The following is a 26425-nucleotide window of genomic DNA, read 5'->3' as shown; positions in this document are numbered from 1 at the left end:
AAAGCTCCACCCCTGCCACCCCCTGACATCCTCAAGCCGAGGAGCCTGGCCCAGGGCTCAGGGCGGGGTCACAAAGCTGGGGGGTCTGATTTGCATGGATGGACTCTCCCCCTTTCAGAGTATGAAGAGAGGGAGAGATGTGGGTGAAGCGCAGCTTCAGCTGTGGGTACAGAAGGCAGGACTCAGGACAATCTCCAGCATGGCCTGGTTCCCTCTCCTCCTCACCCTCCTCACTTACTGTGCAGGTGACAGGATTTGGGGCCAGGAGAGGGGCCCTGGGAAGCCCATAGGACCCTGCTTTCTCCTCTTGTCTCCTTTTGTCTCTTGTCAATCACCATGTCTGTGTCTCTCTCATTTCCAGGGTCCTGGGCCCAGTCTGTGCTGACTCAACCTCGCTCAGCGTCTGAGGCCACCAGGAAGAGTATCACCATCTCCTGTTCTGGAAGCAGCTCCAATATCGGAAGTAATTATGTATCCTGGTACCAGCAGCTCCCAGGAACAGCTCCCAAACTCCTCATCTATTATAATGATTGGCGAGCCTCAGGTGTCTCTGACCGATTCTCCGGCTCCAAGTCTGGCACGTCAGCCTCCCTGGCCATCAGTGGGCTCCAGACCGAGGATGAGGCTGATTATTACTGCGCAGCATGGGATGATAGCCTGAGCGGTCCCACAGTGCTCCAGGGCCAGGGGGAAGTGAGACAAGAACCCCCTTCCTCCTCTGCCCGAAGGGTGAGCCCTGGCACCTGCTGCTCAGGCCTGGCCTGCGGCTTCTGCTGCTGTAGCTTCCCCCATGGGTCCAGGGGCATCCAGGGCTCTGCCTGAGAATGGAGGCTCCTCCTCCCCTTTAGTCCTCAGAGTCAGGAACAGGGTGTCCAGAAAACAGAAAGTTCTGTTCCCTGCAGCTTGGGACCCAGGGTGTCTGCACTGAAGTCCTGGGCTGAGGTGGCAGGTCCAGCTGTGTCATCACAGACCCACCTCTGATGGGGAACCTGTGTCTCTGTCATCCTCCTTTTCCCATTTCCAGGAGTTTCCAGAGTGCTGCCTTCCTCCTCCTGTTCCTCAGTTTGAATCCCTGTGCTTCCTTTCTCTCAAGCCTATTCTTTTTTTAATACAACTCCTTTCATGTAGGAATAATGCACATATAATAAACCACCCATATTTACAATAGGGAATTAGACAAATTTTGGCATTTCTCTGGATCCTTGAAAACATCACCAGCACCGGGAGCTATACAACCTGTGACCAACCCCAGCAGCTCCTCATGACCCTTGTCACCTCACTTCCTCCCCCAACACTCTCCTTGGAAGTTGCAGATCTGCCTCTGTCACTACTGTTTGGTTTCCGTTTTCTGGAACGTATCAGTGTTATCAAATGTTATCCTCCCATTTGTTCAGGCTTATTTCACTCTGCACACTTCTTTTGAGATTCTCACGGTTGTTGCTGAATTGTACCCATCCCACAGAGGGCTCATTACTATCTTTGAGAGTCCTTAGATCATTTTTTTCTGATTTTATTTTTGTATTTATTTTCACGTTTGAATGTATTGTGCATCAAAATCAAACTTTAGGGGCAATGTTCATCTAAGGTGACAGGAGATTCTATGACGGCTTGTCGGGATTCTTGCTTCTTCATCTCTTGCCTCTGATTCTCTCTATAGTGGAAGAGGTTCTCATCTTTCATTTATTTATATATTTATTTATTTACTTATTTATTTGGGTTTTTAAGGGTTTTAGTGATTTTTCTCTTTTTGATTATTTTTCAATTTTTTTTATCTTAATAGGTTTTTGGGGAACAAGTGTTGTTTTGTTACATAAATAAGTTCTTCAGTGGTGATTTGTGAGATTTTGGTGCACTCATCACCCAAGCAGTGTACACTGTACCCAACGTGTAGTCTTTTATCCCTCACCCCCTCCTACCCTTTCTCCTCAGTCCCCAAAGTTCATTGTATCATCGTTATACCTTTGTGTTCTCATAGCTTATCTCCCACTTATGAATGAGAACATACCATGTTTTGTTTTCCATTCCTGAGTTACTGCACTTAGAATAACAGTATCCAGTTCCATCCAGGTCGCTGTGAATGCCATTATTTTGTTCCTTTTATGGCTGGGGGTAATATTCCCTGGTATGTGGATATATACATCACATTTGCTTTATCCACCTGTTGATTTATGGGTATTTGGGCTGGTTCCATGTTTTTACAATTGCAAATTGTGCTGCTATAAACATGCGTGTGCAAGTATCTTTTTTGTGTAATGACTTCTTTTTCTCTGGTTACATACCTAGTCGTGAGATTGCTGGATCGAAGGGTACATCTATTTTTATTTCCTTAAGGAATCTCCACACTGTTTTCCATAGTGATTGTACTAGTTTACCTTCCCACCACCGGTGTAAAAGTGTTTTGTTTTCACCACATCCATGCCAACATCTATTATTTTTTGATTTTTTAATTATGGCCATTTTGTGGTAGTAATGTGGTATCACATTGTGATTTTGATTTGCATTTCCCTGATTATTAGTGATGTTGAACATTTTTCTATATGTCTCTTGTCCATTTGTATACCTTCTTTTGAAAATTGTTTATTCACGCCTTTAGGGGATGTTTATTTTTTCTTCATAATTAGTTTGAGTTCTTTGTAGACTCTAGACATTAGTCTTTTGTGGATGCATAGATTGTGAAGATTTTCTTCCACTCTGTGGGTTTTCTGTTAACTTTGCTGATTCTTTTGTTGTGCAGAAGCTTTTTAGTTTAATTAAGTCCCATCTATTTATTTTAGTTCTTGTTGCATTTGCTTTTGGGTTCTTGGTCATGAAGTATTTGTCTAAAGTAATGTCTAGAAGGGATTTTTTTATGTTATCTTCTAGAATTTTTACAGTTTCAGGCCTTAAATTTAAGTCTTTGATTCATCTTGGGCTGATTTTTGTATAAGATGAGAAATGAGGATCCAGTTTCATTCGTTTACGTTTGGCTTGCCAGTTATCCCAGCACCATTTGTTGAAAAGGATGTCATTTTTCAACTTTATGCTTTTGTTTGCTTTGTCAATGATCAGTTGGTTGTAAGTATTTGGCTTCATTTCTGGATTCTCTATTCTGTTCCATTGGTCTATGTGCCCATTTTTGTACCAGTACCAAGCAGATTTAGTGACTATGGAGTCAAACTTTACTAGAGTATAGTTTGAAGTTGGGTGATGTGATGCCTCCAGATTTGTTCCTTTTGCTTAGTCTTGCTTTGGCTATGCAGGTCTTTTTTGGTTTCATATGAATTTTAGCATTGTTTTTTCCAGTTCTGTAATGAATGACAGTGATATTTTGATAGGAATTGCATTGAATTTGTCGATTGCTTTTGGCAGCATGATCATTTTCAACATATTGATTCTACCCATTCATGAGCAGGGGATGTGTCGTCTATGATTCTTTTCAGCAGTGTTTTGTAGTTTTCCTTGTAGAGATCTTTCACCCCCTTGGTTAGGTAGATTCCTAAGTATATTTTTTGCAGCTATTTGTAAAAGGGGTTGAGTTATTGATTTGATTATCAGCTTGTTCACTGTTATTGTATAACAGAGCTACTGATTTGTGTGCCTTACTTCTGTATCCTGAAACTTTGCTGTATTTATTTACCAGTTCTAGGAGCTTTTTGAATGACTCTTTAAGGTTTTCTAGGTATATGATCACATTATCTGCCAGCAGCAACAGTTTCACTTCCTCTTTACCAATTTGGATGTCCCCGATTTCTTTCTCTTGTCTGATTGCTCTGGCTAAGACTTCCAGTACTATGTTGAATAGAAGTGGTGAAAGTGGGCATTCTTGTCTGTTCCATTTCTCAGGGCAATTGTTTTCAACTTTTTTCCTTTCAGTATAATGTTGACTATGGGCTTGAAATAGTGGGATTTTCTTACCATAAGAGATGTCTCTGCTATGTCAATTTTGCCAAGGGTTTTAATCATGAAGTGATGCTGAATTTTGTCAAGTGCTTTTTCTGCATCTATTGAGATAATCATGTGATTTTTGTTTTTAATTTTCTTTATGTGGTATGTCACATTTATTGACTTGTGTATGTTAAACCATCTCTGCATCCCTGGTATGCGACCCACTTGAACATGGTGGACTATGTTTTTGATAGCTGTTGGATTTGGTTAGCTAGTATTTTGTTTAGGATTTTCGCATCTATGTTCATCAAGGATATTGTTCTATAGTTTTCTTGTTTTGTTATGTCCTTCCCTCATTTTGGTATTAGGGTGACATGGGCTTCAAAGAATAATTTTTTTGTTTTTTTTTATATCTGTCACATCTTTTTCAAAGAATAATTTAAGAAGGATTTCCTCTTTCTCCTTCCTGTGGATTAGTGCATTAGTCAAGGTTTTCTTTTTTTTTTGAAATGGAGTCTCACTCTGTCGCCCAGGTGGAGTGCAGTGGTATGATCTCTGCTGACTGCAAGCTCTGCCTCCTGGGTTCATGCCATTCTCCTGTCTCAGTCTTCCAAGTAGCTGGGACTACAGACATCCGCCGCCATGCCTGGCTAATTTTTTTGTATTTTTAGTAGAGACGGGGTTTCACTGTGTTAGCCAGGATGGTCTCGATCCCCTGACCTCCTGATCCACCTGCCTCTGCCTCCCAAAGTGATGGGATTACAGGCGTTAGCCACCATGCCTGGCCTAATGAGGGTTTTCTAGATGGACAGAACTAATGGAATATATGTATATATACACACACACAGACACACATATATATAGCATAATCACAACGTCCCACAATAGGCCATCTGCAGGCTGAGGAACAAGGAGAGCCAGGCCGAGTTCCAAAACTAAAGAATTTAGAGTTCCACATTCAAGGGCAGGAAGCATCCAGCATGGGAGAAAGATGTAGACTGGGAGGCTAGGCCTGTGTCTCTTTTCATATTTTTCTGCCTGCTTATGTTCTAGCCATGCTGGCAGCTGATTAGATTGTGCCCACCCAGATTAAGGGTGGGTCTGGCTTTCCCATCCACTGAGTCAAAGGTTAATCTCCTTTGGCTACACCCTCACAGACACACCCAGGAGGGTGTGTCTTTTTTATCCTTCAGTCCAATCAAGTTGACACTCAGTATTACTCATCACAAGTCCACCCCTTGTCAACCTCAACCCAAATATATCTTCTGAGTTCATACATAATTTTCAAATAAAGACAATAATAAGGTCATAATTACACCTAACATAATACAACTATCCTTCGTACAACCAGAAACACATCAATCCCCAACCCAAATACTGTTACATAAAGTTAACAATACTTAAATGCTGATGTGAAGACAATATGTCATATGATAAAGGAGAAAGGAGATAAAATGAAGATATTTTCTTAGAACAAGTGTATACATGCACAAATGTGTTTTTAACAAAAGAAGGAGGAAATACTCATGACAATTACACTCCTCATTTCTGCAGCTGACCATAGCTGGTACTGATGATTACTTTCTTCTACTACACATTCTGTATTCCCTTTGCCTTCAACAAGCACCTCAGCAGGTCATGGGTTTTTTTCCAGGTGGAGTGACCCAAATCTTCATTCCTGAAGGGTCTGGTTCATTTGTAATCCTGCCTGGATTGGGCTGTTGTAGTTTTCCATTGTCCTTGAAAGGGCATGGCAATACTAAGAAATGCCCTAATGACCCTCCTGTATTCCAAGCATACTCCTCCTTACCTCCATTATGGAGTAGTAAACTGATTTCATCTTGATAGTCTGTGGCAAACACCCCAGCCAACACTGTAACTCCCTTCTTAGCCTGTTGACTTAAAGGTAGGAGGAGCCCAAAGTGTCCAGGTGGCAATCTTAACTTCCAGTTTAATGGAGTCATTGATGTGTCTCCAGGTGGCAGTGTTCCTTCCTCTGGAACTAAATCCTCTAAACCAGCAGAACATAATGTCGCAGGAATAGGAAGTAAAAATTTTGCTAGTGAACCACTAGGTGATGGTGGGTTGTGCCACTTCCACTTCCACCCCTTGATTCCTGGACCCATGGATCCTGGCTATGGGAGGAACAGTACCATATATCAGATGCTGACTCACAGAATACACACCTTCCAGAGAACTTAGCCCCAGTCTTGCAAAGTATTGTCACCTAGTTGGCATTGTAATTGTGACTTCAAAAGACCATTCCACTGTTCTATCAATCCAGCTGCTTCAGGATGATGGTGAACATGGTAGGACCAGTGAATTTTATGAGCATGAGCCCACTGCTGCACTTCTTTAGTAATAAAGTGAGTGCCCTGGTGAGAATAATGCTGTGTGGAATACCATGACGGTGAATAAGGCATTCCATGAGTCTATGGATGGTAGTCTTATAGGCAAACCCATATCTGGAATAAGTGTCTATTTCAGTAAGGGCAAACCTATGCCCTTTTGATAATGGAAGATTTCCAATATAATCAACCTTCTACCAGGTAGCTGGCTGATCACCCCAAGGAAGGGTGCCATATCAAGGGCTCAGTGTTGGTCTCTGCTGCTGGCAAATTGGGCACTCAGCATTTGCCATAGCTAGGTCACCCTTGGTGAGTGGAAGTCCATGTTGATACGCCCATGTGTAACCTCCATTCCTGCCATCATAGCCACTTCGTTCATGAGCCCGTTAGGCAATGACAGGGGTGGCTGGGGAAAGAGGCTGCCTGGTGTTCACAGACCAGGTTATCCTATCCACTTGATTATTAAAATCCTCCTCTGCTGAGGTCACCCGTTGGTGAGCACTCACACGGGATACAAATACCTTCACAGTTTTTGACCACTCGGAGAGGTCCATCCACATATCTCTTTCCCAAATTTCTTTGTAATCAATTTTCCAATCATGCTTCTTCCAAGTCCCTGATCATCCGGCCAAACCATTGGCTACAGCCTATGAATTAGTATATAATCACATATCTTGTCATTTCTCCTTCCATGCAAAGTGCACAACCAGGTGCCATGCTTGAAGTTCTGCCTGCTGGAAAGATATTCCTTCACCGCTGTACTTCAGGGATGTCCTAGAAAGAACCTGTAGTGCTGCAGCTGTCCACTTTCAGGTGGTGCCTGCGTATCGTGCAGAACCATCTGTGAAGTAGGCCCTAGTCTTTTCTTCTTTTGTCAATTGATCATAGGGAACTCCCCACGAGGCCATCGGTGCAGGCTGGGGGAGAGAGGACAGGGTGGCAAGAGTGGAGGCCATGGATATTTGAGCCACTTCCTCATGTAACTTACTTGTGCCTTCAAGACCTGCTCGAGCCCGATCACGTGTATACCACTTCCATTTGATGATGAAATGTTGCTGTGCATGACCCAATTTATGGCTAAATGGGTCAGAAAGAACCCAGTTCATGACAGGCAGTTCAGGTCACATGGTGACTTTATGACACGTAGCCAAACATTCAGTTTCCACCAAAGCCCAGTAACAGGCCAAGAGCTGTCTCTCAAAAGGAGACTAGCTATCTGCAGAAGATGGCAGGACCTTGCTCCAAAATCCTAGAGGCCTCCACCGTGATTCACCTATAGGGGCCTGCAAAGATCCAAACAGCATTCTATCTGCCACTGACACCTCAAGCACCATTGGATCTTCTGGGTAATATAGCTCAAGAGGCAGAGCAGCTTGCACAGCAGCCTGGACCTGTTGCAAAGCCTTCTCCTGTTCTGGACCCCACTCAAAACTGGCAGCCTTTTGGGTTACTTGATAAATGGGCCAGGGTAACAAACTCAAATGAGGAATGTGTTGCCTCCAAAATCCAAATAGGCCCACTAGGCATTGTGCCTCTTTCTTGGATGTAGGAGGGGCTAAATGCAGCAACTTATCTTTCACCTCAGAAGGAATATTTCTACAGACACCCTCACCACTGGACCCCTAGAAATTATAATGAGGTAGAAGAACCTGGAATTTTAGTTGGATTTATTTCCCATCCTCTGACATGCAAATGTCTCACCAATAAGTGCAGTGTTTGCTACTTCTTGCTCACTGGATCCAATCAGTATAATGTCATCAATGTAATGGACCAGTGTGATATCTTGCAAGACCAAAAAGCGATCCAAGTCTCTCCGAATAAGATTATGATACAAAGCTGGTGAGTTGATATACCCCTGAAGTAGGACAGTAAAGGTATATTGTTGGCCTTGCCAGCTCAAGGCAAATTGCTTCTGGTGGGTCTTATGGACAGGAATGGAGAAAAAAGCATTTGCCAAGTCAATGACCACCCGCATACCACGTACCAGAAGATGTGTTAATTTGCTCAAGCAATGAAACCACCTCTGATGCAGCAACTGCAATTGCAGTCACTACTTGGTTAAGCTTCTGATAATCCACTGTCATTATCCAAGATCATTCTGTCTTCTGCAGTGGCAAAATGGGAGAGTTGAATGGGGACGCGGTGGAAATCACCACCCACCCCTGCGCCTTTCAAATCCTTAATGGTGGCACTTATCTCCACAATCCCTGCATGGATGCAATATTGGTGTTTTTTTGTTTTGTTTTGTTTTTCAGATTGAGTTTCGCTCTTGCTGCTCAGGCTGGAGTGCTCAGGCTGGAGCACAATCTTGGCTCACTGAAACCTCTGCTTCCTGTGTTCAAGCAAATCTCCTGCCTCAGCCTCCCAAGTAGCTGAGATTACAGGCATTCACCACCACACCCAGCTAATTTTTTATGTTTAGTAGAGACAAGGTTTCACCATGTTAGTCAGGCTGTTCTCGAACTCCTGACCTCAGGTGATCTACCTTCCTCATCCTCTCAAAGTGCTGAAATTACAGGTTTGTGCTACTGCACCAGCCCAATATTGTTTTTTGTAGGTAGAGACAGAGCTCTAATGGCTTTCATTTGACTTTTCCCACCATAATTAGCCCTCACCCTACCAGTCAGGGAGCCAATGTGGGGGTTCTGCCAGCTGCTAAGTATGTCTATGCCAATTATGCATTCTGGCACTGAGAAAATGACCACAGGATAAGTCTGGGGATCCATTGGACCCATTGTAAGTCAGACATGAGCTAAAACGTCATTCATTACCTGAGCTCCATAAGTCTTTACATTAACTGGAGAAACACAAGGATAATGTTTTGGGTCCCCTGGAATGAACTTCAGCTCAGAGCCAGTGTCCAGTAGTCCCCAAAATGTCTGATCATTTTCTTTGCCCCAATGCAGAGTTACCCTGCTAAAAGCCCAGCAGTCTTTTTGGGGGAGGATGGGAGAAAGATTCACTGCATAAATTGTTGGTCATGTGGTGGGGTCCTTCCTCAAGGGGACCTGGCCTCCCCTTCACTCAAGGGGTTCTGGGTCTGTATACTGGCTCAAGTCTGGAAACTGATTGAGGGGTCATGATTCTCTGTATTTATAATTAAAATTAGTCTTTTGTGCATTTGACCTAGAAGTTTTCTGCTTTTATAAATTAAGTAGGAATGCAGTAGGCTTTCTATCAATTTTACTTCTAGGGACCCCATGATTAATTAGATAATGCCAAATCTCTACACAAGTCAGACTATTCTGATTGCTGCTTTGCCTCTGCTGTTCATTACAGTACCTATACCCACTTTGCCTTTGATAGTTGAGTGCCACGATTTGGCTCCTGCCACCTTGAATCCAGTTATTTCCATTGTATTTAAATTTTGTAGTTGAGTGACTGTTGTTCCCACTATTAGATATGATATGTATAGAAGGGCTATCAATTACAAGTCTCTTCAAAAATGCAGGTGCTGCTCTCACAAATCTATTTTGCAAGGCATTGGTTAAGGGTATATCTTCTGGACACTTCCAGCTGAGATGAGTAGGTCTAAAATGACTAATCCACTTCACCATGCCAATCTTCCTATGCCTTTGGATCCCTTTCTCTACATTAAGCCAAGGGAGATCAGGAATTTTCAGCTCACTCACAGTGGGCCATCTTTTAATACATATTTCAGCTAACCAAACAAATAAACTATTAGAGCCTTTTTAACTCCCTGAGCTGCAACATTAAATGCAGAGTCCCTACTTACTGGGCCCAAATCAACAAAATTCAGCCTGATCCAACTCTGTGTTCCTTCCACCATTAACCCATACCCTTAATATCCATTCACATGTCTGTTTCCAGATTTCTGTTTATATAAATTAGAAAACTCAAGCAGATCTATTTTAGTGTAGCACACTTCCTCATGGGTCACACTCCCCACCTAATCTTTAGGGACCAACTGGGACTTTAGTTATAGGTCTAGAAGAAAACAGGCGTGTTGCAGGTGGCTCCTGAGGAGAACCAACATTATTTTGCTTGGAAACTGCCTTGGGGGACAGGGGACATCAATGTTGCCTCAATTTTTGGTGGCTTCCCCTTTACCAAACTGGGCTCCCCACTCTGATGACTATCAGAGAATCTCCCTCAGTGAGACCGAGATCCCAGGACTTTGCTAAAAATAGCAGCATGGACCAGACAGGTATGTCATGGTACAGGAATTCTGTGCAAAGCAATAAATACAAATGCAGCTTAAAAGAGGCCTTCACAGTCATATCTTTGGTGAAGAAGAAAATAGACAAAGGCAGGGAGAAACTGAAGGACTCAGTAAGTCTGGGACTGGGGTGGGACGGGGGCAACACTGGGTGCTATAGGCTTGTCCTTGAGGGGCTGCAGATAATGACAGCTGGGAAGCCATCCTGTTGTGACCCTGTATCATCTGTTCACTGCTCACTTGGCTCAGCAGTTGTGTTCTCACAGGGAACCAGATTCAGCCAACCTGGCCTTCTCCAACCCACCTGGGAAATGTATTCCAGTGACTGTCTGGACTAAGGTTCTATGAAGGGACTAGGAGACAAGAAGAGGGAGACATGCTGATTTGCATAAAGAAAGCATTACACACCCTTCCATCTAAAACTCATTAACAGAAACTCTGAGGCCACCCATAGAAGTCTAGCTGGTCTCCTAAATTTGGGAGTTATGAAGGATTCATTCCTGATCAATCTATAAGAAGAGGGGCCATCAGCTGCAGAGAGTCGGAGTGAGGGAGAAACTGGCTTCTTTGAGAGACTCATCAACACAGCCACCAACCCTGGGACAAATGGGGTCACTTGCTGTACCAGTCACCCCAAACTACTCACAGGAGCCTGAGCCTAGTCCCCTCACTTTATTGTTTCTGATTCTAGTCCATTCCTCTGTTTTCCCTGGACTCCTTGCCCATATCTGAGTCCAGGGTGGCAGGGGTAGCTCCATCCCAGCCAACATCTACAGAGAAGTCTACATCTACAGCTACTATGGCTTGAAGCAGAGTCCACAGTTGTACCCATGAGGGCCTCTTCAGCTCCCCCAGCCCCTCACATGGGTGACCTCTACTGTGGGTCTGGTTGAGTGGCCTCTGGCCCCTGGAGAACACAAGGTATTTATTCATCTCTAACCCCAGGCATATAGTGGAGCAGGTATGGTTAGGTATAGAGCAGAGTGGCTCTTCCAGATGTAATGCAGTAAGATCCTCACTACAGAAAATCATTTCACAAAACTCCATGCCCTTCCATGGTAAAAACATCAAAGGAACTATGAATAGAAGGAAACTACCTCAACATAGTAAAGACCATCTATGAAAATCCCACAGTTAGCATCATACGCAATCTGAAAGACCAAAGAGGTTTTCGTAATATCAGGAACAAAGTAATAATGCACACTTTCACCACTATTAAAAACAGTATTGGAACGGCTAGCCTGAATAATTAGTCAAGAAAAAGAAATAAACAGAATAAAAATTAGAAATAAAAAATAAAATCTCTGTTTTCAGATGACATAATATTATATGTAAAATGCCCGTAAAAGTCCCACAAAAAAAAAATATTAGAAAGGTTAAACGTATTCAGTAATGTTTTACAATACAAAATCACCATGTAAAAACATCTCATGGCTGGACATGGTGACTCACGCCTGAATTCCCAGCACTTTGAGAGGTTGAGGTGGGAGGATTTCTTGGGTTCAAGAGTTCAAGAACAGCCTGGGAAACAAAGTAAGACCCTGACTCAAAGAAAGTGAGAGGCAGGGAAGAAAGAGAGAGAAGAAAGGAAGAAAGGAAGAGAGAAAGAAGAAAGAAAGAAAGAAAGAAGAAAGAAAGAAAGAAAGAAAGAAAGAAAGAAAGAAAGAAAGAAAGAAAGAAAGAAAGAGGAAGAAAGAAAGAGAGAGAGAGAGAGGGAGGGAGGGAGGGAGGGAGGAAGGGACAGAGAGAGTGAGAGAGAAAGAAAGAAAGAGACAGAGAGAGTGAGAGAGAAAGAAAGAAAGAAAGAAAGAAAGAAAGAAAGAAAGAAAGAGAAGAAAAGAAAGAAGAACGGAAAGAAGGAAGGAAGGAAAAGAAAAGAAAGAGAGAGAGAAAGAGAGAGAGAAAAAGAAAATCTCATATTTCTATACTTAAGCAAACAGGAAACAACTCAAAATGAAATTAAGAAAACAAATCAAATTACAACATCGCTCTAAAGAGTAAAATAAGGCTGGGCACAGTGGCTCATGCCTGTAATCCCAGCATTTTGGGAGGTTGATATGGGAGTATCATCTGAGATTAGAAGTTCAAGAGTAGCCTGGCCAATACGGTGAAACCCTGTCTCTACAAATAAATAAATAAATAAAATTTAAAATTAGCTAGATGTGGTGGCAAATGTCTGTAATCCCACCTGCTCATGGGTCTGAGGCATAGGAATCACTTGAGCCTGGTAGGCAGAGGTTGCAATGAGCCAAGATCCTGCCACTGTACTCCAGCCTGGATAACAGAGTGAGACACTGTCTCAAATAAACAAATAAATAAAAATAAAAGCTTAAAATACTTAAGAATAACATCGGTCAGCGCGGTGGCTCATGCCTGTAATCCCAGCACTTTGGGAGGCCGAGGTGGGTGGATCATGAGGTCAGGAGATCCAGACCATCCTGGCCATCATGGTGAAACCTCATCTCTACTAAAAGTACAAAAAATTAGCCAGGCGTGGTGGCAGGCACCTGTAGTTACAGCTACTCGGGAGGCTGAGGCAAGAGAATGGCATGAACCCAGGAGGCAGAACTTGCAGTGAACCAAGATTGTGCCGCTGCACTCCAGCCTGGGCGACAGAGTGAGACTCCATCTCAAAAAAATAAATTAATTAAATTAAAATAAAATAAAATAAAATAAAATAAAATAAATCAAAATGGTGAAAGACTTGTACATTGAAAACTATAAAACATTGAAAAAGAAATTAGTACACAAAATAAATGGAAATAAATCCTTTGTTCATTTATTGGAAAACTCAATATTGTTAAGCTAGCTATACAAACCAAAAGGAATCTACAGATTCATTGCATTCTCTATCAAAATTCCAAGTTAGTATGGCAATCATTAAAAAGTCAGGAACTAACAGATGCTGGAGAGGATGTGGAGAAATGGAAATGCTTTTACACTGTTGGTGGGAGTGTAAATTAGTTCAACCATTGTGGAAGACAGTGTGGGGATTCCTCAAGGATCTAGAACCAGATATACCATTTGACCCAGCAATCCCATTACTGGGCATATACCCAAAGGATTATAAATAATCCTACTATAAAGACACATGCACACGTATTTTTGTTGCAACACTAGTCACAATAGAAAAGACTTGGAACGAAATGCCCATCAATGATAAACTGGATAAAGAAAATGGGACACATGTACACCATGGAATGCTATGCAGCCATAAAAAAGGATGAGTTCATGTCCTTTGCTGGGACATGGATGAAGCTGGAAACCATCATTCTCAGCAAACTAACACAGAGACAGAAAACCAAACACTGCATGTTCTCACTCATAAGTGAACAATGAGAACACATGGACACAGGGAGAGGAACATCACACACCAGGGCCTGTTGGGGATGGGGGTTAGAGTAGGGATAGCATTAGGAGAAATACCTAATGTAGATGATGGATTGATGGATACAACAAACAAACATGGCACGTGTATACCTATGTAACAAACCTGCACAGTCTGCACATGTATCCCAGAAATTAAAATATATATATTTTTTAAAAGTACAAACCAAACAAACAAATAAAAAAAGAATAGAAAAAAATTAATCCCAAAATTTATATAGAATATCAAGAGAATCTAAATAGTCAAAATCATCTTGTAAAAGAAGAACAGTGTTGGAGGTCTCACACTTACCAATTTCAAAACATACTACAAAACTACTCTAATCAAAACAGAGTGGTACATATAGACAGACATATTGACAAATAGAACTGAGTGCCTAGAAAAAAACTCCTAGTTATTCAGTCAAATAATTTTAAACGAGGTTGTCAAGACCATTTAGTGAGAAAAGAATAATCTTTTTCACAAATGCTGTTGAGAAAACTGGATATTCACTAGCAATCTGGAAATGGACGAAAGACCCAAATGGAAGAGTCAAAACTGTCAAAATCTTAAAAGAAAACATTAGGGAGAAGGTTCACAATATAGGGTTTGGAAATGACTTCTTAAATATGACACCAAAAGCACAGAAAAAAATAAAAAAAGAAGAATACAGATAAATTGGATTTTATCAAATTCTAAAACTTATGTGCATCAAAGGACACTATCAACTGAGCAAACATTTGAATCATAGAATAGGAAAGATTGTTGCAAATTTTGCATTTGATAAGAGATGCAGACTGTAGAAAGAACCCCTACCACTCAAGAGTAACTACAAAAATGAAAACAATCTGAATTACATGGGCAAAAACCTTGAGCTGGTATTGAGTAGACTCCAAAGAAGATCTACAAATGGGCAATAAGCACATGAAAAGATATTCAACATCACTAATCATTAGGCCAGTGAAAATCAAACCACAATAATATACAATTCCACACCCATTAGGATGGCATTACCAAAATAATAGAAAATAAGAATGTCTAGCAAAGATGTATAGAAATTATAACTGTTATGCATTGCTGGAGGGACTATAAAATGATGCATCCATTGTGGAGGTCTTACGGCAGTTCCCCCAAAAAATTAAACATAGAATTACCATTTTATCAGAATTTTCAGTTCTGGTTATGTGCCTCAAATAATTGAAAGCAGGATCTCAAAGAGAAAATTGTACACCCTTGTTCATAGCAGCATTATTCACAATAGCTAAAAAGTGAAGGCAGCCCAAGTGTCCATGTAATGGATAAACGGGATATAGTATACACAAACAATGGAATATTATTCAGCCTTAAAAAGAAAGTTCTGACTCATGTGATGGCATGGATGAACCTTAAAGATATCACGCCAGCAGAAGTAAGCTGGCTTCAAAAGGACAAAAGTTGTTTGCTTACCCTTCTATGAGGTATCTAGAGTAGTCAAATCCATAGAGACAAAAAGTAGAATGATGTTTTCCAGGTATTAAGTTTTGGTTTGGGAAGATGAAAAATTTCTGGAGATAAATGGTGGTACTGTGGTTGTATAGCAGTGTTAATTTACTTAATGACACTGAACTCTACACTTGAAAATGGTTAAAATAATGAATTTTGTGTATGAGTAATTTACCACTGTCAAAAAGAGGAAGATTTATATTCAGTGTCGTTTCTCTTCCAAGAACAATCAAAACATACAGGACTGGGAGAGTATACCTAAGTATTTAGGACACCCTTCCTTTTATGCCAGCCCTGCAGCATCCCGAAAGGCCAATGGAGTTGGAAGTGCCTCATTACAGGTGACTCAGAATAATGTGAGAAAGTCTGGGAGTGACCATGATGTAAGTGATGGGTGTCTGACCTAGCCCAGGAGCAGCTGCAAATGTAGCAGCTGCCAAAAAAGGGGGAGATAAAGCTGATGGTAGCAGTAACAGCCCCTCCAGCTGGCACGGGGCATCTGCTGTTGTACAAAATGGTTCACAGCTGATACATCTAGCACAGAATCTCATCCTGTCTACCTGTCGTGATCAACTACAATTTTTATTGCAAAGCATGCCATCAGAGTGGCATATTTTATCCAGCAACAAGCAAACATGAATTTTCCCTTAGTGCTTTGGTCAACCTGGCATGGCAGTCCTGAACACTGAATGAATATCCAAAGACAAGGTTCTCCAAAGATAAAGATATTATAGCATTTATTGATAAATACTTGCAGTGTGTGATGACCATTCAGACATCTGGGAAAATGACTTGGCTGAATAACATTGTTAAAACAATGAGTAAAAAAAGAGATGTGCTCTTGGTAAAGGAACACCTGGATCCAGGGTGTAAAAACCGGAAAGAAGACTACCCCAGATTTGGACTTTTGGATCAGGACTTGGTAACATTGACCTGTTTATGACAACTGAAAACAAAGCAGTGCTGTGTCTACAGTGGGAATCTGAGTCGGGAAACTGCAGCAGGAAGCAGCAGGAAAAAGGAAGAGGAGCTCAGTGCCAACAGCAGGATGGGGAGACCACAGGGACCACCAAGAAGGCCCAGAGTGACTTTTTGTTTTCTGTTCAGCGCTGTCTTCCTCACACCCCTTGGATCACACATTTAATGAAGACGGCTATTGGTATATTCTGACTTAGCCTAATCCTCACACAGTTGGTCCTCGGAAGCTTGAAATTAACTGCTGGGTAGGAAAACATTCCTGGAGACCTCTACAGAGCCTGCTTATATGAACAGGTTTTGTTAGACCAACGTGATTAAGCTCCCCAGTTAGAGATCTCCAGTGACTGGCTGGCTGACTGTGGGTGGAAAGAAAGTCTACTTTACAGTGCAGACTTCTCATGAGATACAGAAAGGGTCCTGGTACTTTGAAATCACCATGAATGAGATGCCACCAGACACCACCGCCAGACTGGGTTGATCTCAGCCCTAAGGTAACTGTCAAGCTCCCTTAGGTTATGATAAATGTAGTTATTCTTGGCACAGCAAAAGGGAATCAAGTTCTACCAGTCCACTGGCAAACACTACTGTTTTAGTTATGGACAGGGAGACATCCTAGGATTTTATATTAATCTTCCTGAAAACACAAGAGACAGCCAAGTTATTGCCTGATACTTACCAAGATAAGGCTTTGATAACGTTAAACAATTATTTTTATTTTGTGGAGAAAGACTTTGTGGCTAAAGAAGGGAAGAGTCTAAAACAGACTCCACATAGTAAAATAATATTTTATAATTAAGACGTGGCTTAAAGAGATATTTTTAGGGGGCTTACTTTCCAGCCATCTCACTGGACAAGAGCTTCATAGTTTCCATTAACTTTGGACTGTGCTCCAAGCATCCTCCAAAGAATCTCACTGCCCTATGAATGACATGGACTGGGATGCTGTGGTAGAGCACACTCTGGCTGATGTCTTGTTTCTTCTGGAGACAAAAGAGGATGGGAGGCACAGTCCTCCATGGGAACCTGGAACAGGTCCTTCTTTCTTTTCAGGTATGGACTCTCTGGGGAATAATAGTGGATGGCTTTCGTTGTTGTCATTGTTTTTGAACTGTCTTAAATGTTCTCTCAAAGATGCTACAGAACATAGTCTATCCATTTACCAAGTTAAAAGGCTGGGTAGGACTGTGAGAGATGCCCTGCTCACCATCATTTTTCTTCCACTTCCAGTGACTGCTCTTATATTCTGTGCCATAAGCCAACAACTGCTCATCCCAAGATCTCGTAATCCCTCTGTAAAACTGGTGCTGTACTGCATACCTTACGAGCTGGGACTTGTTATCTTACTGTATTTTCTAAGGAGTGAATAATCTTGTCCAAGTAACTAACATAGTTAAAGACATTTTCTTCTGTGAAATTGAATTATAGTCACAGGGGCAGGATTTCAACAACAGCAAGAAAAAGTGCAAATAGGAATGAGCAAAGAATAGACAAGTAATGGGTGTGAATTGGCCTGGGAAATACTGTGGTAATGTCAAAAAGATAAACCAATTATTATGTGTTAAATAAGTGAAAGACCATGCATTCTCATCGAGGAAAGCCACCAAGGGGTGGTCTGGGTCTTCTGCATCGTAAGAAGCTCAAGAGGTTCAAACCTAATAAACCCTGCACAGTTGCTCACTGGCTCATGTAAAATGTTAGAGCAGTTGCTTCCTCCCACTGGGCAAATCCACAGCACATAGTCACCCTGGTTTGGCTCTTCACAGTGTAGATGCTCTCAGGGATAAGAACCTGAGTCGTTCTAAAGGTAGCAAAGATTTGCATAAAGTACCACACAACACACCCTCTCCACATAGGGAGCTAAGTAGGACATAAAGAGCTATCAGAATCCAGCCCCAGCTCTGGAGCCAGGAGTCACTTCTAATATCAGCATCATGGCCTCCTTCTCCTTCTCCCCCTGTACCTCCTCACTTGCTGCCCAGGTTAAGAGAGATTTCAAATACCAGCCTTTGAAGGGATTCTTGTGTCTCCCTTTCTAATTCCTAACATGTGTCTGTTTTTTTGTTTCAGGGTCGAATTCTCAGGCTGTGGTGACTTAGGAACCTCATTGACTGTGTCCCCAGGAGGGACAGTAACTCTCACCTGTGGCTCCAGCTGGCGCAGTCATTGGGGGTCATAATCCCTACTGGTTCCATCAGAAGCCTGGCCAAGCCCCCAGGACACTGATTTATCATGCAAGCAACAAACACTCCTGGACCCCTGCCGGGTTCTCAGGCTCCCTCCTTGGGGGCAAAGCTGCCCTGATGCTCTCAGGTGTGCAGCCCGAGGATGATGCTGAGTATTACTGCTTACTGCACCATAGTGGTGCTTGGCACAGTGATAGATACAGAAGAGGAACCAAGACATAAACCTCCCTAGGCCTTTGTGATACGAAGATCATATGATCACACACACCAGCTCTCAGGCAGCTTACATGTGGACCAGCCATAGAAAGAGGAAGGAAAGGGTCTGAATTGATTCCTATACCTGCTTAAGCCCTGAAGTGGAGGAAATGTTAGAATGATCTGGGAACAACTGGATCAAAAAAATCAGTTTATTGCTTTGTATTCTAAAAGGAGCACTAACAGCTGGATCAGATCTAAAGGCTGAGGCTAAATGCACTTCCTCCAGAAAGAAGCATCTTCAAAGTATGGGCTTTCTGAGCTAAGAGTAAAGAAAAGAAACTCTACTTTTGTATATTTCTAAATATATCATATATTTGTCTGACAAGCAAATTATTTGAATTACCCAAAATTATAATTTTTCCTTGGTATTCAAATCAAAATAAAATTAGCAACTACTCAAATATTTTACCCTTCCAAAGAAATGGAAAACTACTTACATTAACATTAAATGACAGAGCAAAAAGATGTATAAAACCAGAGGAATGAGCACAAGGTTTGATAACTATTGTGAAAATATTGACAACAAAAATGAAAGAATGCATCCAAATGAAGAAATGTACTTCTGTTGATTATCTGGGATAAGGTAGCTTTGCAGAGAACTTGGTGATTTTTAATACTTTCTGATTTCACATAATAAGCATGTATTGCTTTTAAAGTAACTCAATGCTTCTCACAGTGACACACACAGATGGGGAAGTGGGACAAAAACATTGGCCTGCCCTGGCTCTTCTTCTATGATAATTTTCAAATTTTAAAATAATGTACCTATACAGAAACAATATTTAAGTACTTTCTAGTTGTAAAAGGCTGTTCTCTCAATTTTGCATTCATTGTTTCTGAAGTCTCAGTAAAAGGAAAACAAAACCAAAGCACCTGATGACACTGAAGTGTTGGCTGTTTGTCCATATGTACAAACACCAGTGCCTGTGGAGCTGGAATTTTTTTTCTTGAAAGAAGCAAAATGAGCCTTTTTAGCACACATCATGGTCAGAGCCTGGGGACATTTTAGCGGGTGGGCAGTTCCCTGAAGCATGAACTCTGCTTTTCTAGGGTTCAAAGCAGAGACCTCCCCTTCCATCCCCAGCAGTCTGTGCTCAGGGCTGTCTGAGGCTCACTGTGTCCCAGGAACAAGGCACTCAAATGTGAAATGCTGCCTGAGGACACAGGTCAGGGAGGAATTCGAGGCCCAGAGCTGGCCTGGCTTAGTCATGGGGACCTGCATTTCAGTTGCAGTATCAGGACAGGAAGTTAGGGGTTGGGGCAACTCTGGGCATGAGGCCAGTAAACCTCTATGTAGGACATGAGAGAGTCAGGGGAGGCTTCACCATGGCTGAAACAGTGCTGAGTGCTCCTTGGCCACTGGGGGAAGCTGGTCCCATGGATGTAACTTTCCTGCAGCTCATCCCACTCAGGACCACAGGGACTGCTGAGGGTGGGTTTCCTCATCCCTCGGGTCCTGATTGTGTTCTCTTCTCCCCTCTTACATCATTGGGGCTTCTCATTGAGTCAGAGTCTAGTAGTGGGTCTCTGGAATAGCCTCATACAGAAACTGCCCAATATTTGCTTCAAGCAACTCTTCCCCGTGAGACTCTTGAGGAAGCCCAGATCTCAAGGCACCTTTTTCTGCATGGAGAGCAGCAGAAACATTAAGCATTCCCATAGAAATGGCTACGGAGGCCATATAAGATAAGAATGGAAAGATTTAACAGCTATCTATTTTCTATGTAATGCAAATGGGTTCATCAGAGTGACGTGGGTATAAATGTTCTTATTAATGAAATAAATCCGGTGGGCTTGTGACCAACAGGAGGCAATGGGTAACTGTCCCAGGCCCTGCCTGGGGGGTCCTCACAGCTGGGTGAGCCCCACTGGCCACAGGCTGGCAGAGGCTGAGCTGCCCCCTGTACTCACCGATGAGACTCAGCATCCTGATGTTCTCAGGGTCCAGCAGAGGCTCTTGGGCAGGATCGTGTGCCTGTTCCCAACAGCTCCTCCCACCAGGACCCTCCTTGGCCCACACTCAGAGCAGACCCTCCCTCAGTCTCCTGTGTCCTCAGGTCCCCTCTCAGGCTCCTGAATCAGTGATCAGTTCAGGGAAAGGGGCTTTGCGTCCATGGGGGCCCACACACAAATCAAGGTCAAGGTTGATCCTCCTCTCCATAGCAATAACGATGTCTCTCTTGAGTTTCAGGGACAGATAGATCCTCAGACAGTGGTGACCCAGAGCCATCACTGTCTGTGTCTCCATGAGGTACAGTCATACGCAAATGTGGTCTTAGCTCTGAGTCAGTCTCTACAAGTCACCACCCCAGCTGATACCAGCAAACACCAGGCTGGGCTCCAAACACACTCATCTACAAGATGATCAACTGCCCCTCTGGGGTCCCTGATTGCCTACAGGCTCCATGGCAGGGGACAAAGCTGTCCGCATGGGGGCCCAGACCGAGAATGAAAATAAGTATTACCGTGCGCTGTATATGGATGTTGGCATTTTCACAGTGATTTAAACCCATGGGAGAAGTACCACAAAAGTTTCTTTCTTATGCTCAGTGTGCCTTAGCCTTCAACAGCAGGAGACAAAGTGAGATGCTGGAAAAGATAAACCCCACAGTGGGGAGACAGTCTTCTTGCCTCATTCTCCGGTCCAGCGCTTCATTGCCTGGTGCCTGATCTGGTGTCTCGTAGGATATGGCCCTCTCCCCAGTGTGCCTCCTCCAACCCTGTGCATCCTGTCTTCCTCTCTGCCTGGAGTAATGAGAGAAGGAGGTTCTGCTCCAAAATATATCAACCACAGTGACACGCAAAGACCCACTACTACTAGGAAGACTCTTCTTATTCAAGCAGCATTAAAAAACACATCCTCATTCATTAATTTGTCTATGGAGATCAAATTATATTTCATTTAGTGTTGAAATGAGATCATTAACTGGGAGCTTCTTACAAATGCAATTGCCCATCTTAAACCTACTAAATCAGAAATTGGTTTGGTGCCCCAAAATCTGTTTTAACAACCTTCCCAGAATATTTTTTATAAATATTAACATGTGAGAAGCAACTGTACTCACTATTATGAAGTTATCTTGCACATTTGTACTTCAAATGCAGTCAGTATAATATTCTCTGACTCAGTTACTCCCAATTTCCCATTCAAAAACCTAAGAACACACAGAAACAAATTTAAATTCTCAGTTCAATGCTGAAAACTATGACTTGATTTCAAACTACGGTATGAAGATGGGAAAAATTTCCACCACATTAATTCTCTAAGAAATAGTTGATGGAGCATATGAATGTTTATGTTACTTGAGACCTTCCATGTGGGATTGGTTTCCAGACACATTCCCACCACTCACTGAGATGACTCACCTGGTACCAGGACATGAAGGGGAAGAGCTGAAAGTTACATCACCAAATGAACATCCCCACAGCACGCGGTGGATTAGAGAAACAGTGTGAAAGTATGATGATTTACTTTTCTGCTGTCTCTACATAAAATGATATTAGAAAAGCATCATGTTGAGGCAATAAAGAATTTGAAGATAAAAAAACATAGATGAAGTTTGGGTCAACCTGCCAGGTAAAGAACCATGAGAAGCGAGGTGCTTGCGGAAGCTTTCATGAAACAGAGGAGGATGGGCCTGGACAGCTTTATTCGGAAGACTGTCAAAAACTCGTATGTATCCAAGCACCCTGGAATCTGCCCCACCTTGAAAAATCTCCCACCTCAGGAGACTGAGCTTATGAACACCAACCCTTATCCTCCACCAAATCCTTCTCAGCAAATCAAGCTGGATCTATCATCCAATCCTAATGCTAAACCAATTATTTCATGGTTTGACAGAAGCTTTTCTCCCTTTTAAAAAAAGAAAGAAAAGAAACAGAGCATCTGGTTTCTCCAAAGTTTGGGTTGTGATAATGAATATTATGAAATGTGCCTTTTCTCATAAGATTGTATTCACTTCAAAGCTTTTCTTGTTGCAAAAGGTTTCAGTTCTCTATTTTTCCTTGTGTAATTACTGTTTAAACAGTAGTATGAGTGTAGTATGCCTGATCACAGATGGATTTTTTTCAGAAGCATCAAAGTCACATTTGCAAGATGCTACGACATGGGACACTGTTTCCACCATATTTGGAATATAAATTTATGAGTAGGCTGGTATTTTTTGTAAGATATAGTTAACAACTACAATTTATTGAAATGGTCTTACAAGGACATATTCAGATATTTACAGAAAGCATTGCTGCTACAAACGATTCTATTTTTAGAAAGAGGTTTTTAAATTTTTGTTGTTGTTGTTGTTGTTTGTTTGTTTGTTTATACAGTCTGCTTTGTCTCCCAGGCTGGAGTGCAGCAGCACGATCTTGGCTTACTGCGACCTCCACCTCCCAGGTTCAAGCGATTCTTCTGCCTCAGCCTCTCGAGTAGCTGGGATTATAGGCGCCCACCACCACGCCCGGCTAATGTTTATATTTTCAGTAGAGACAGAATTTCACCATGTGGGCCAGGCTGTTTTTGAACTCCTGACCTCAAGTGATCTGCTAGCCTCAGCCTTCCAAAGTGCTGGGATTACAGTTGTGAGCCACCACGCCCAGCCAGAAAGAGTTTTTACAGACAAATGCTCCAGTTGTCTGTCAAAGCTGTTGTTGTTTTCATTGTTTAAAATGTCACCTGCAAAATGAGCATTATTTATGTTTTCTTTTTTTTTGCCTTCCTAATAATTATATGTATTGTCTAAAGAAAGTCTGGGCCAGGAGTAGTGGCTCACGCCTGTAATCTCAATACTGGGAGGCCAAGGCAGGAGGATCACCTGAGGTCAGGTGTTCAAGATCAGCCTGACCAATATGATGAAACCCAGTCTCTCCTAAAAACACAAAAAACTAGCCAGGCATGGTGGAGGGCTTCTGTAATCCCAACTACTTGGGAGGCTGAAGCAGGAGAATCACTTGAACCCAGGAGACGGAGGTTGCAGTGAGCTGAGATCATGCCACTGCACTCCAGCCTGGGCAACAAGAAAGAAACTCCACCTCAAAAAAAAAAAAAAAAAAGAAAAGAAACAGACAGAAAAGAAAAAAAGAAAGTCTGTACATTGAGTTATAACACTAGCATATTTAACTCACAGGCTTTTGTTGAAAAGATTAGGTATAACTCGTGAACCTAATTAACCATTCTAGCAGAGGCCAGGAATAGAGATGGGTTATCCAGGAAAGATGATGTGGAAGACTTGTCTGATGGTGTGGACACCTTTGAATGATATGGGAGAATGACAATGGGTTTTTAAGACTGTTACACAAGCAGAAACACTATCAGTCTAGAATGAAAGGAACAAAGAAAAAACAACATAAAAGAGGCAAAAGGCAGGGCTAACCATGTAGACAAAGAGACCAGAGAAGGCATGGTATCCACTGCCAATGAGTATCCAGAGGGTCAGGCCACTTCCACTGTGGGTCCAGAGTACAGAATATCAAAGCAGAAGGGACTATTAGGAGGTCCTGAAACCTAATGGAATTTTCCCTGCTGAGTTTTGGGCTTGCTTTGGATCAGTGACACCCTTCTTCCTCCTACTTTCTCCCCTATGTAAAGAGAATCTCTAGCCCTTGCCTATTCCACCATTGCCTTTTAGTAACTGAAAAGTTGTCTTCTTCTTTCACAGATTGAGAGGAATTTTTCCCCAGAAACATTGAGGGATTCAAGCAAAGAGAAATAGTTCCTCCAGCATAAATATTTACCAATGAGAACAAGCTTTACAAGAATCATTCAACAGACTTCCCCTCAAGTCTTTTTAGCCAAAATTGCATTAAATGTCAACACTTAAACCATTTACTGTCAAAGGCAATGAAATGACCTATAATTGGCTAAAACTCATCAAGATGTATCCCTCTTGTTGCTGGAATAGAGCCAAGCTTGCAACTTTGCCTTGAGGAATAAGGGGACAACCAACAGTGTCTGCTCATTTGATGGAACTGGGATAGAAATTTTAAACATAGCAAGACAAGATTGAAATCCAAGAGGTTTGGAACTATAGAAAATGAATTTGACTTGAAGTATAAAATAGGAACTAGATCTGGGCACAGTGGCTCACACCTATAATCCCAGCACTTAGGGAGGTTGAGGTGGGAGGATCACCTGAGGTCAGGAGTTTGAGACCAGCCTGTTCAGCATGGTGAAACCCCGTCTCTACTAAAAATACAAAAATCATCTGGGCTTGGTGGCATGAACCTGTAATCCCAGCTACTTGGCAGGCTGAGGCATGAGAATCGCTTGAATCCGGGAGGTGGAGGTAGCACTGAGCTGAGGTCACGCCACTGCATGCCAGCCTGGGCAACAGAGTGAGACTCCATCTGAAAACAAACAAACAAACAAAATAGAAAAAAAAAAAAAAAAAAAAAACTAAAACAATAGCACAGCATGAAATAATCAAAACCACCAATTACACCCCCCACAAAAAAAAATCACTACAAGGATACAAGGGAAAAAATCCGTAGGTTAAAGGAGAGTTCATTCTTCAGACACATAGTTTAAATAGATATGGTAAGCAAATCTCCTTGAGCATTCCAGATTCCAGTAGATAACCTACAAAACACTCAGGTTATAGTTTAAAAAAATAGAAATGGCTGACTCTTATTAAAATATATAAATAACCAATATAAAGTATTTATTCAAATGATATGTTAAGGAGGATACCAATACAATGGTAAAGCTTGATCAAAAAGCATATTTTTATACTTTTTAAATGTTTAATATTTATTTAAACTGAGATGGGGTCTAATTCTGTCACCCAGGCTGGAGTGCAATGGCATGAACATGGCTCATTTCAGCCTCAACCTCCTGGTCCCAAGCCATCATCCTGTGTCAGCCTCCCATGTAGCTGGGACTACAGGTGCACACCACCACACTCAACTAAAAAAAACCACTTTAAAAACACAGTACCTATAGCCCAAGAAGAAAGGACATTTAAAGCAAAACTTCTGTGTTGGAGATAAGATGGCCGGTATCTTTCAGGTTAATATCACCAGAAACACTGTTTATCTTCTCCTCTGACAGAAATATACAAATTAACAAGATTCTGTTTACCTGAAATTTCCCAAGGATGTGTAGATTTCAGAAACTCTCCATGTTACATTTCCCATCTAGTCCTTCCTGAAGGGGGATCTACTTTCCCTCTTTCATTTTCTCAGGCATTGTTCACTCCACACCCTGTAACATAGGGCTTCGGCCCACCCTCCCTGCCAGCCCCAGGAGATCACAACACACCAGTCGCAAACTCCTTGACGGGAAAAACGTCATCTTCCTGGATTACTAAAGCACTGGTCCTGCCAAACTCCTTCTCCTTTCGAAATTCTAAATCCTGGGCTCCTGGTAGCCCTTTACCTAGGTTTCATCATTCATTTCTGTGTTGCTCCATCTATATCCACTTCATGAACTTCTCATCTTCACTCGAACCCAGGACTTATTCCTTCAATGCTTATGTTTGTTGTTTGTTTTCTGAATCCCTCCTCCACTATAATCCCTACTAATATTCACCCTCTCAGACCCCACTTGTCTCTCTGCCTCCAATGGTGAAGGTGAGGAAAGGAGGCTTTCTGTATGACTTAAATCCTGTGTTTCCTCATCAGGATCAGCTCTCTGAGGCAGAGACCAGACTGTCTGGCTCAGCCTGGTATATCCACTGCTGAACAAAACACCCAATTCAAGATAGGTGCTGAATAATTATTTACCAAATGCACACCTGTCCCTCACCACACTAGTCATGTGGTACTGGGCCCA

General features: G+C 42.2%; 1 pseudogene and 1 gene segment (V, D, J or C); both read left to right on the top strand.

Moving 5' to 3' along the window:
* On the top strand, positions 1-12016 carry LOC119618192 (immunoglobulin lambda variable 1-36-like). The segment is given in 2 exon segments: positions 1-245; positions 362-12016. Coding segments are annotated over 2 exon segments (612 nt in total).
* Positions 12017-16058: 4042 nt separating this feature from the next.
* On the top strand, positions 16059-25612 carry LOC103223582 (set1/Ash2 histone methyltransferase complex subunit ASH2-like; annotated as a pseudogene).
* Positions 25613-26425: the final 813 nt, after the last annotated feature.

The sequence above is a fragment of the Chlorocebus sabaeus genome, chromosome 19, assembly GCF_047675955.1.
Source record: "Chlorocebus sabaeus isolate Y175 chromosome 19, mChlSab1.0.hap1, whole genome shotgun sequence".
Taxonomy (NCBI): Eukaryota; Metazoa; Chordata; class Mammalia; order Primates; family Cercopithecidae; genus Chlorocebus; species Chlorocebus sabaeus.
Note: the sequence above shows the minus strand (reverse complement) of the source record. Positions and strands in the feature narration are given on the sequence as shown.